Below are 13,068 nucleotides of genomic sequence, written 5' to 3'. Positions count from 1 at the left end.
CTCCTGACCAGCTATTACTATTCAACTGGGGAAAGCCACCTAATACACTCCTCAAGTTCATTAGGCCCATTCACAACTATCAAATCTAAAGATATGATTAACACTTCAATACACACCCTAGAAAATCAGCACTCCAAGCTGCTATCTTCACAATGCCATGCTCAAACAACAGCCTCCCACAAGAAATCACAAATCTCATCCATGAAAAGAACAGAATCAAGCACCAGTATCAGAAGATGCTGGCCCCTGAGGGACCATCAGAACCAGTAGTGGGGGAACGAAACAGCTGCCCCTAAACACTGAGTACACTCGTTATGGAAGATAACAACGGCTCTCAGAACAGACTGCAAACCCCCCCCCTCACAACATACCAATCCATGGGTGAAACAAGTTTGATCTATCATGATGCCAAGAAAGCAGAAGCTTCCACTAACAGTTTAGAAACACAATGCAGCCCTAACTACATGGATGTAGATCTAGATTTCATCAGAAAAGTTCATGCCAGCATATGCACAAATATCAACCAACCAAAGTCATCCACTGAAATATGAGATAATCTAGAAGCTAAAGAACATGAAAGCACTGGGCACAAGGGATTTCCAACAAGGTCATCAAACAACTACCCCACAAAGCCATTATGCACTTTGTAGCAATCATTGATGTAAGCTAAGATTTCACTATTTTCTGCCAAGCTGGCATAATGTTAATCCTGAAACCAGAGAAAGCAATGCAGTTCCCTCAGAACTACTGCCCAATGTGCCTGCTCTCCTGCCAAGGAAAGATTGCCAAATGAATGATACTGACAAGATGACAAAAAATCACAAGGTAAAAAAACCTCATATCTGACGAGCAGTTTGGTTTATGTAAAAATTACTCCACTGTACAACAAATCGTCAGTTATGGAAAAATAAGTGTGGGATACAACTGGAGATGGCACACTGCTACCATCTTTCTTGATGTTGCAAAGGCATTCAACAAGGTCTAGCATAGAAGGCTACTCCATAAACTAATCAATGTCAAACTCCTATTAGGCCTGGCCAGCTTTATCAGTTCTTATCTTGAGGATCAGAAGCTTTGTATGAATCAGATAATCCAAATGCAGAAGCTCCCAGTGCCTCCCTACTGTCACCTTTACTCCTCGCCATCTCTACAGCCACCATAACAGTGACTATATGCAGATGACAATGCAATAATGGTGTCCAATCCCTAAGGCCGAAATTGGTAACCAAAAAACTGCAAACTGCTACCTCAAAATTAGAGCATTAATTTAGGAGATAGAGCTTCAACATCTTTACAAGGAAATGGGAACACTCCAAAAGTAAGGTTATCATGTTTGACACTCATTCTCTGCAGGAAGTCACCAAATACATTGGGATACAGTTAGACAAAGGACTCTGCTTGCATCTCATGAAGAGTACAGCAGCTCAAAAGCAAACTTTTACCAGTTGCTGAACCAATGTAGTCAGGTAGGCAAAGAAGACAAGCTGCTCCTATATAAAATGATGATCAGAACTATACTGATGTGGGAATCGCCAAGCTGGGGACAAACAGCTAACTCGAACATATTAAAAAAAAAATTTTTAAATAAAAAAATACAAATCATACGAAACAAGTGCATCTATTTGCATGGCATTCAACACTCCATGGGTCATGAGGAATACACAGTATCACCAAGAAGCTGTATCCTAGATATCACAAACTTCCTATGTGAAATGGCTGCAAACATTTTTGCTAATGCAGCTACACTCTAACCCATTAATCCTCCATACAGTGGACTATGAAGAGCACATTTTCAAGACATAAATACCCCAAAACCACACTGTGCAGTTAAGCATTAAATACGCTGCTAATCAGCCCACAATGGGCAAACCAAGTGCTCACTAAACAATTCTAATTTACATTGCTTCATTCAGAAACCAGAAGCAAAGATTGAATACATCTTGCCAGAATTGTTGTTCATTATCCTACTACTTATATGGAAAATATATTGTGCATTAATTCAAATTGGTATCTTTCTGGATCTGGCACCCACTGATGAGACCTAAACAAGGGTCAAAACCTATTTGAGTAGTGACAGACCCCATAATGAATAGCAATATATACATCCAAACGAGAGTGCTTTGTATTATGAGATAATGAGGTGATTGATGTAAAGTAAAGAGTTCTTTATGCAAGAAGCCTACTAGTGAAGTACTTCACATGCAAACTTTATTTGTTTACACTCAGGTAAAGGATTTAACAAGAATATCTTTGGCAAGTAAAATTTACATTGCAAGAACAAAAAAGACAATGCTGACAAAACTGAAAATAAAGGTATTCTTCATGTCTAGAGTAATTGCTTTGAAAGATTATTAGATAGAAAAAGCATCAGACATACATAATATGGAGAGGCAGGTGAAGTATATACATTGCTGCAGTTGAATGATTACCGTATATTATCCCGTATAATGCGATCCACGTATAATGCGAACTAGAAATTTTGTTTGAAAACTAGCCCTAAAATGCCATGTCCATGTATAATGCGATCTGTTAAGCTTGTTCCATAACATTATAAATAATACAATACGAATTAACGAAAGAAATATTTATTTAAAAACAAAATGTCAAAATACAAGATGAATTAACGAAAGAAATATTTATTTTAAAACAAAATGTCAAAATACAATACGAATTAACGAAAGAAATATTTCTTTTAAAACAAAATGCCAAAATCCTTTAAATTCTTCTTCATCTTTTGAGTCGTCAAACATTTCATTTATAAATTCATCTGTAGGGATTGCGTCATCAGTGTAGCAGTTGTCATCGTTGTCTTCATGCTCTCCAATTTGTTGTGCATCATCCTTGCTTTTGTATATGACATGATCTTCGGATCCATCCATTGAATCACTTATTCCACATTTAAGAAATGAGCGTTGATTTCAGATGGTATCGAATCCCATGCTTCTTTAACCCAGCTGGTGACTAGGGTGATCTCAGACTTCTGAAAATTCCCACCCTATGTCATCTTCACCAAACCAGATGACATCCATTCTCTTCATTTTTCATGTAAGTGATCTTTAAATGGCTTATTCAAGCGGCTGCAAAATGGAAGTTAGACCACCTGGTATGACTGCTAGGTCTGTATGTAGCTCACGTGCTTTCTCTTTGCTTGCCTCTGTTAAATGTGCCCGGAACATATCCCAGACTAGCATGCTTTGTTGCCGTAACAAGCTACCTGGACGTATGTTCCATACTTGATCCAGCCACAATTGTACACCTTCTTCATCCATCCAACCTTTCTGATTGGCACGAACAATTACACCTGGTGGAAATTTCATATGCTTTGGAATTTTCTTCCTTTTAAATATCACTGTTGGCTTTAATTTGGTTCTGTCTGCCATGTATGCTAGAACAACAGTAAAATGCGTTTATTCATGTCCCGTTGTTTTTATGAAGACACCCTTTTCACCAACTGAGTTTACTGTTCGATTCCCAGGCATATCAAAGTACATGGGCGTCTCATCCATATTGCCAATTTGGGAAAGTTCATATCCATGACACTTCCGTAATTTTATGATAAATTTATGGAAGGACTGCACTTTTTCTTCAAGCTGCTTTGGTAACTTCTGCGCAATTTTTGTTCGGTGTCGTAATGTTAATGCTTTGTGTTCCATAAATCTGTTGCACCACCCAGGCGAAGCAAGAAAAGATAAATTGAAGGACCTGGTGTGTCCTTGAATTTACCATTCTTGAGTTGTAGAGCTCGAAAACGAATTGCATTTCTTGTTACTATAATGCCATCTTGTCGTTGGATCAAAATCCATTCATTTAGCTCTTCTTCGAGTTCTGGAAAGGATGCTACATCTCCACGACAGGCACGTTTCGTTTTGGGGATTTTTTCAAGACTTTTTGCTTATGCCAAAGTCTAATATTACTCTCTGCTACACCAAATTCTCTCATAGCAACACTGTTATTATGTTCTTCTGCAAACTGCATGACACGCAATTTAAATCCTGCTTCAAAAAATGAACGTTTATACGTTTCTGATGGCTCATTTTCAAGATAGGTTTGTTTAACGAATAATATTTAAAATGAACTGTGGTTAAACCGATATACCTAACTGTGCTCTATCTATCTCACTGTGCTCTATCATTCGGCGATGGAGAATGCATGCGCAGATACGATGCGCGCTCGGTCGCTGAATAAGAGTGGGTCAAGTAGATTTGGTTGAATAGGCATTAGGTAGTATCTATTGTGTGTGCAAGTCTAATAAGATGTTATATTTTTTAGGATCCGCATATAATGCGAACCTCTAACTTTAAGTAGTATTTTTTACCATAAATTTTTTGCATTATACGCGATAATATACAGTAGTTTCACTTGCATAATACAGAAATCCATGGCATGTCTTGTGTCATATATAGTTTTTTTTTTGTATTTTTACCTTACACATGCCTATTGGAGCATGCCACTTTTATAATGAAATACCAATAAGAGGAGAGGACATGCATCGTTTTGTCTTTAGGGAGGCATGCCATGCAATTTTTCTTTTCCCAAAATATATTATTATTAAGAGAGACCTCCAGGGAGTGAGGGACTCATTGAGGGAGGCCACATACTACTGCACTAGCTATCATACTTCTTGAATTCATTCACACTGCTTGCACTCACAACATCCAACAGCAATCCATTCCAATCATGCACCACCTTATGAGAGAAAAATCAAAGCCTTCATCCCCTTCTTAGCAGAATTCATTCTCAGCTTCCAGGGATGCCCTCTTGTCTTTTCCCCACTCTCCATAAATTGAAAAATTCTATCAACTGAAATCCTGTATGACCCTTTCAGAAGTCTGTAAGTCTCAATCCTATTACCCCCTCTTTCTCCTGTTTGCTAATGTCTTCAGTCAACAAATTCTCGATCTGTCTTCATAATCAGTATTTCACATTCCTGATATCATTTTTAACACTCTCCACTATAATAGAATCACAATGGAAATCAGGAGACTAGACATGCACACAATAGTCCAAGTGAGGTCTTATCAAGGCCTTGTAAAGAGGCAAAATTACATCCTTATTTTACAAGTGAACATTCGTTTCCACATTGCAATTATCTTTTTTTAGTTGTTTTTGTAATTCTTGTTAACATGGCCCCTGAACTTCAACTTCCTATCTACAAACATTCCAAGATCCCTAGCCTGATCAGTTTCTTCTAGCATAATCCCACCAATATAATACGACATTGGATATCTAATCACGCTGAAGTGAATGACTTTACATTTACTGACATCCATTTTCCCATGCCCACAATTCCAGCTGATTCAAATCATTCTGCAAGTACTGAATATCAGCAGCATTCCTGATTATCCTACCTATCTTTGCATCATCAGCAAATAGCTGTATGTCGTTTGTCAAATCCTTCCCAAAATTATTAATGTACAAATTGAATAACAGTGGACCAAGCACTGATCCTTGTGCTGCACCACTGGTTACCTTAAATCTTGCAGACTTGCATTCCCCATATACCACTTTTTGATATCTGTCAGCCAGCCATCCTTTTATCCATGCTAATATTCTATAATCCAAACCCATATTCTCCAAATTTATGCAACAGTCTGCCATGATGTATTCTGTCAAAAGCCATAGCAAAACACACAAAGTATCATGGTGTATCCATTCCCCTTGTCTAGTTCAATGATAACATCGTAATAGAATGTGAGCGAGTTGCTAAAACATGACTTTCCCTTAGTAAACCCAAGTTGCTCATTGCAAAGTAGAGATTCACTCTAAACCCATTTCTGAATGCGAGTCCTAACCAATTTTCCCAAAATCTTTAACACCACTCCTGAGATACTAAATGGTTAATAGTTGGATATACTGGTTTTTGTGCAACTCTTGTACAATGAAATTACCATACATTCTTTCCATTCCGACAGAATCTTCCCTGTTCTAATACTCATATTAAACAGCCTGGTCAAAGGAATATCCAGTTCAGCTGAACACTCTTTTAGCACACATGCTGATATGTATCAGTTCTTATTGCTGAATTCTTATTCAGTTTGTGCAACAGCTCTAATACCTCATTCCTCATACACCTGAGTTTCTTCATCCAGTGAAGAGGTAGCAGTGAGCTCAATGTTGCATACACCAGGTTGAAAGCTTTTAACAACATGGGCACTCATGTTGTTAGTTGAACCTCTTCTGCATCTATCACCCTCATACCATCTGCATTCAGTAGAGTTATTCTTTCATATTCATTATTTCTTTTACTTGCAGCATAACTACAGAATTCTTTGAGCTTGTCTTTAGCTTATAGAGCCAGTTTCTTTTCATATTCAGATTTGGCAATCTGTAGAACAGTTGCAACTCTTCTGGCATGCTGCTTATAATTATCATAACTGACAGCATGCTTTATACACATGCATTCCTACCACATCATCTTTTTCTTAAAAATTTCTTGCTTAATTAGATTACACATCCATTTCACTCCTACTCTATTTATTCTTTGATCTCTAGGGAGAACAAGCTAATATCACATTATTTAAGTATTTTTTAAACACTTCCCATACACTGTTGATATCTTTCCCATCCAACAACTGATACTATGGTACAGAACCCAGCATACTCCTCAGGTGGTCATAATTTCCTGCTTTGTAGTTCAGCATGTAACCTTTTTTTTGAATGGAACATTCATAAACTTAGTCACTTCCTAAGTGAGTAATGCATGATCACTGTCACCAACCAGAAGCAGAATAGTTATGTCTTTAACTGAAACTTAAATATATATATATATATATAAAATCAGTTAACTTTGTCCTTTTATCCTGCAATATCACTGACAAAAGGATTCAGTAGTAACAGCAAAAGCATATTTAAGTCTAGATTTTAATTAAATTAAAATACTGCAGAACATCTGTATACATATACTGATGCCTACACTACACTGTAAGAAGGATATTCCACAACCTTAAATCTGATCTCTTCAATAGTTGTCTTAAAGAACATGCTCATATGTGGCATACTTGGAAATATTGCAAAAGCAGTGGTTACTGTTCATTAGTACAAACATTAAATTCCTTTAAGTATAATTTCTGGGAAATTCCCATGCTACTCCTCTAAAACACTATTAATATAATTAACGGCTATTTTAGCCCGTTTTTGTTTAGGAGTGTCCCTTATATTTAATACATTGGCTAACATAACTCAAAAGGGGTATATATATATATATAATTTAGGACATTACGGGTGAGTGTAGAAGGCAATTATGACAGAATAAAAATGTTGAAAAATTATGTACATACCTTGATTTTGGTTTAAAGATGCCTTCTAAATCCAAGCTTTTGTGGAAGGGGGGAGAAAGAGAGGGAAAGAACATGGGGACACGGGAAATAAGTTTGGGAACCCAAACTTATTTCCCGTGTTTGGGAACATAACTCAAAAGGGGTATATATATATATATATAATTTAGGACATTACGGGCGAGTGTAGAAGGCAATTATGACAGAATAAAAATGTTGAAAAATTATGTACATACCTTGATTTTGGTTTAAAGATGCCTTCTAAATCCAAGCTCTTGTGGAGGGGGGGGGAGAAGAGAGGGAAAGAACATGGGGATGTACTGGGGACACGGGAAATAAGTTTGGGAACCCGGGTTACTATTAATAATATATATATAAATATATATATATATATTATTTTGTTGTGGGGAGAAGGGGGGGAAAGAAGGGGAAGGGTGTCCTTATGTGGAAACTGGGGCAAGGGTTTACGGGGTGTGGACCGTTTCGGTCATCGTCTGACCATCGTCGGAACTTTGTGGGAATGACTGTAGGGCTATGTCAAGGCTGCAAGATGTGTTTGCCAAATTTGGGCATTTGTTGTCGCTAAATGGCCGGAGGCGTGGCTTAATTTGTAAGTTTTGGATCGTCCAACATTCGGAAATTAGGTAGGGGCGGTGGACGTGGATAGAATTACCATCACATTTTATGGCAATAGTTTCGGATATTCTAAGCATCGTTTCGTTTTCTTGTTTGTCAATGATTATGGCTTTGTCAATTTGGGGAATGTGTTTTAGTTCAAGGGCGTGAGCTGCAATTTCAGTCTTCCCTGTATTCTGTGGTTTGTTTTTCTTTTTGATGTTGCGATGTTTTTTTGTGTTCAGATATTCTGGAATGGGAATATTGCAATCCCTGAAGTGCTCTTGTAGTCTAGTCCATAACGACCTAATTGTAGAGCCCGTGTAGGTGACGTCACAGTCTTTTTGACAAGGGAATTTGTAGACTACGTTGTGGTGTTCGAATAATTCTTTATGAGTGAGAGATTTAGTAGGTTTTAGGAGAGTTCCTAGTTTATGGTTTGTGGTGAATACTAGCTTATAGTTCGTGTTTTTGAAAATGTATTTGTAAGCCTTGTATGTGTTTTGGATGTATGGCAATTTGATGACCATGCGTGTCGGGAAGTCTGCTTTTGTTGTATTATTGTTAAGACGGCATTTTGCCATAAAGTTCGTATAATTTATTAGATGCGTGGGGTAGTTTCGATTTTTGAAAACCTGTGTTAAATACTTGAGTTCAGTGTTAAGAAAATTGCTGTTGGTGGAGAATTTGTAAGCATTGATAAATTGTGATAGGATGACTGATTTTTTTAACGGAATATGGGTGGTATGAATTGAAATGGAGGTAGTTTCTGACATGCGTGGGCTTGTGAAATATCTTCGTGGCAATTCTGTTATGGCTTCTGATTAATGTAAGATTTAAGAAATTGATGGATTTGTTCAGTTCTGTTTCCATGGTGAATTGTAGTCTGTTGCTAAAATCGTTGAGGGATGTTTGTAAGGCGGAGATATCTGTGTGAGGGATTGCCAATGCATAGAATATCATCTACGTATCTGCCATAGAAGGTGATGCCGGGGGGGGGAGTAGAAGTGATTCAATGTGCGCCAGGAATAACTCCGCTAATTGTCCACTGATGTTTTGGCCCATTGGGAGACCGAAAATATTCCATCGAAACTCGGAGATCGAAACTACCCCACGCATCTAATAAATTACGCGAACTTTACGGCAAAATGCCGTCTTAACAATAATACAACAAAAGCAGACTTCCCGACAAGCATGGTCATCAAATTGCCATACATCCAAAACACATACAAGGCTTACAAATACATTTTCAAAAACACGAACTATAAGCTAGTATTCACCACAAACCATAAACTAGGAACTCTCCTAAAACCTACTAAATCTCTCACTCATAAAGAATTATTCGAACACCACAACGTAGTCTACAAATTCCCTTGTCAAAAAGACTGTGACGTCACCTACACGGGCTCTACAATTAGGTCGTTATGGACTAGACTACAAGAGCACTTCAGGGATTGCAATATTCCCATTCCAGAATATCTGAACACGAAAAAACATCGCAACATCAAAAAAAAAAAAAAAAACACAGAATACAGGGAAGACTGAAATTGCAGCTCACGCCCTTGAACTAAAACACATTCCCCAAATTGACAAAGCCATAATCATTGACAAACAAGAAAACGAAACGATGCTTAGAATATCCGAAACTATTGCCATAAAATGTGATGGTAATTCTATCAACGTCCACCGCCCCTACCTAATTTCCGAATGTTGGACGATCCAAAACTTACAAATTAAGCCACGCCTCCGGCCATTTAGCGACAACAAATGCCCAAATTTGGCAGACACATCTTGCAGCCTTGACATAGCCCTACAGTCATTCCCACAAAGTTCCGACGATGGTCAGACGATGACCAAAACGGTCCACACCCCGTAAACCCTTGCCCCAGTTTCCACATAAGGACACCCTTCCCCTTCTTCCCCCCCCTCTCCCCACAACAAAATAATATATATATATTTATATATATATTATTAATAGTAACCCGGGTTCCCAAACTTATTTCCCGTGTCCCCAGTACATCCCCATGTTCTTTCCCTCTCTTTCCCCTCCCCCCTTTCACAAGAGCTTGGATTTAGAAGGCATCTTTAAACCAAAATCAAGGTATGTACATAATTTTTCAACATTTTTATTCTGTCATAATTGCCTTCTACACTCGCCCGTAATGTCCTAAATTATATATATATATATATATATACCCCTTTTGAGTTATGTTAGCCAATGTATTAAATATAAGGGACACTCCTAAACAAAAACATGCTAAAATAGCCGTTAATTGTATTAAATTCCTTCTTAAACTTTCTCAAGGTATTCACACAGCCATGTAAATTTACTGCTGTCTCTTTTCTATACAGGCCTGGAAAATAACACCTAAAAGTCAGTGTGCATTTTCAGGCACAGAATTGAGCTCTGAACTTTTTGGAACTGTGAGATAGGGTGGTGATAATCCATAAACTGAATTTTCATTTTACATTACAAATGGGAATGTAAGCCATAATTAGAGAAAAAAAACAACGTGTTATAGATTATGTAATTTTTTTTAGCACACAGAATAAGTATTAAGTGAATTATTATTTCTCCAATTTTTATTTTGGAATCATAATGATAGATCCAACTTTTGTCGCAATCACCATTTTGCAAAATAATATAATGTTTTCACTTTTGTAATACTGAAGCAATCAGTGACAAACGTTTAGCCTTGTCTGTTTCACTAGTCAATTTCTATATCAGCTTTAGTGATGTCTGACTTATTCAATGACTTTAACTGACTGCTCAGCTTTCTGTTCATGGAGATCATCAATTGTAAATTTTAGCTACCTATTTTGTAACCAAACATTAATATAAATTTTGCAATCACTGTTTCTTTTTCTTTTTGTACTGAATGACAAAGTACATCAACTAGCAGTAATTTCAATAATACATTTCTGAGTGTAAAAAAATGCATTTATTACATGCTTTTTACGTGCTTTGACAAACTAATAGGACTCATCAATTGTGCATTCATGACAAATGCAATTTCAATCATATATCACTGTATACTGAACTGTAGATTTGATGAAAGAATAAGACCAGACCTGTTTCAGCCACTCACACTCCATATGTGAATGCGCAAGAATTATTTTCAGAACCCTTTTCATCCAAATTCATGTGGAATTGATTTTTGGATTGTCTTATGAAATTTATGATTTAGTTAAAGTAACTTGCCTTGGATGATAAAGGAGAAGAAGCTGGAGAAGACTGTCCTCTACTTCCAGTGGACTTGCCAGATGTTGATGATCCTGTATCTGGTACACTACGTTGAATATGTGCATATGCTTCCTTTTGAGAGGGCACAGGAATAGGTTCTGAGTGGGAGTATGTAAACATTGCAGCAGGCATTGTCACACCAGAAGTGGAAATCACTGGTAGCAAAGGTGGTTGTTTAAGCCCATTAAGGGGTGGCGAACCTGAATGCTGAGAGATAATGTTTTTCACTGCACTAGAAATACAAGAACTGTGATGGGCACCACCACTAAGATGTAACCTAAAATAAATAAGAAACCTTGCTTTAAAATTTAAAAGACCTAATATTACATAAAATAACTAATGATATATATGTGTGGTGTATACAGCATGTCTGGCTAGTAACAAGAACTGTGAGAATTTTCATCACAGATTAAACATTCAGATATTTTAGCGATTTTCAGTGGGTTTCCACGTGTACATTCCTTATATATTCAGCTACGAAATAAGCATGTATCTTTAATATCTCTGTTTATTTCACATTGCCAAAATGAAGATATTTAGGATCTTCTTTGATAAAAAGAGAAAATAAAATTTTGCTTTCCCTAAATATAATTGTCAAACTTTTAAGTATAGAGCTGAGATGTTTCAATTTGAAATAATGATGTATCGTAATGGAAGATATTATGGACGCATCCATATTTTATAGCTAAATTTAGAAAGAAACTTAAAAGTTTCAAAAATTTACAAGAGAATTTATAAGAATATAATAACTTTGTTATAAGCTTTCTCTTTTGCTTCATTCCACATTTAACTATAAAATACAGATGAATCTGTAATAATGTCTATTACACTATTTATGCCAGACAAATATAAGCTTCTCAGCCCTAAAGTGTAGTTAATATTTTATTATGCGCCTATCAAGAGATCACTTATGATGAATTAAACTTTCTGACATAGCTAAGTTACAGCACTGAATGAGCTTTTATTTTCACTTCTGCTTTTAATTTTTTTTTTGAACTTGGTCAATGTGAATCCCGATGTTTCGGGGTAGTGAGACCAATTCAGTGCATTAATAAAAGGCAAATATACAGGTTGTAAGAAGAGTCCGTGTTGTTTAAATAGTGCACCCAAGGTAACTCTGATTCTGGTCTTGTTCTCATAAGCTCACTGGTAAATTTTTAAAACTTCACTTTCTTTCTACATTTGGCTATAAATTATAGATGGATCCATTATGTCTTCATTTTGATACAATAAAATCATCATTTAATTTTATAGAGAACATTGTATTTAAAAAACAATATGGCATAAAAATAAAATATTGCACTTATTTCTTCAAACAAAAATATTAACAACACTCATTTTAAATTGTGAAATACAAAGAATAATTATGGATTTAATAATCAAAATGAGTTTGCAATAAATTATGATGTAGGAAAATGAATTTTTCAGCATTTTTTGGAGTAGCATAAATCTCTTTTTTTCATAAGTATGTCCAACTTCTGAAAAAAAAAAAAAACTCATTACAGAAATAAGCTAGTAGCTAGTTCCTAAAGAAATTTTCTGAGAAATTTTTCTGCACAATAATTTTACTCATTTCCTTCCTTTGAAACACTTCTATTTGAACTGTCGTAAAGGAAAGGATTTTCCTAAGAGGTTGCATTTGTTATAATGCATATAACTGGACTTTTTCTGCTTTGGCTAGCTGAATATCTGAAAAACACAGCAAATCAGCAGAATCCTGAAGCAAAACCAAATGTTCATTGCATCCATAATAAAAATAAAAAAAAAGTTACTAGAAATTGCTAAATTCCAGGACAAGAAAGAGAAATAGAGTGCCAAATAAAATTGCTATATCAAAAAAAGAAGAAAGAAAGAAACAGAGAAAGGGAGAAGAATTCTGTAATAGAACTAGAGAAGGATATATAAAAGCCATAACAGAAAATATATAATAAAATA

At 36.2% G+C, this 13,068-nt stretch overlaps 1 protein-coding gene across 1 annotated transcript in view; it reads right to left on the bottom strand.

The window, feature by feature from the left end:
* Nucleotides 1–13,068, bottom strand: part of LOC150095623 (serine/threonine-protein kinase unc-51-like) — a 393,781-nt gene that overhangs the window by 138,815 nt on the left and 241,898 nt on the right. Inside the window, exon 15 of the mRNA XM_090409927.1 lies at nucleotides 11,092–11,410. Coding sequence (XP_090266053.1) covers nucleotides 11,092–11,410 — 319 coding nt within the window. The remainder of the gene's footprint in view (nucleotides 1–11,091; nucleotides 11,411–13,068) is intronic.

This window comes from Typopeltis vanoorti, chromosome 20 (genome assembly GCF_054136105.1).
Source record: "Typopeltis vanoorti isolate ZY-2024b chromosome 20, IOZ_Tvanoo_1.0, whole genome shotgun sequence".
In the NCBI taxonomy this organism is placed as follows: Eukaryota; Metazoa; Arthropoda; class Arachnida; order Uropygi; family Thelyphonidae; genus Typopeltis; species Typopeltis vanoorti.
The sequence above is the reverse complement of the archived record's forward strand: the minus strand, read 5'-3'. Positions and strand labels throughout refer to the sequence as shown.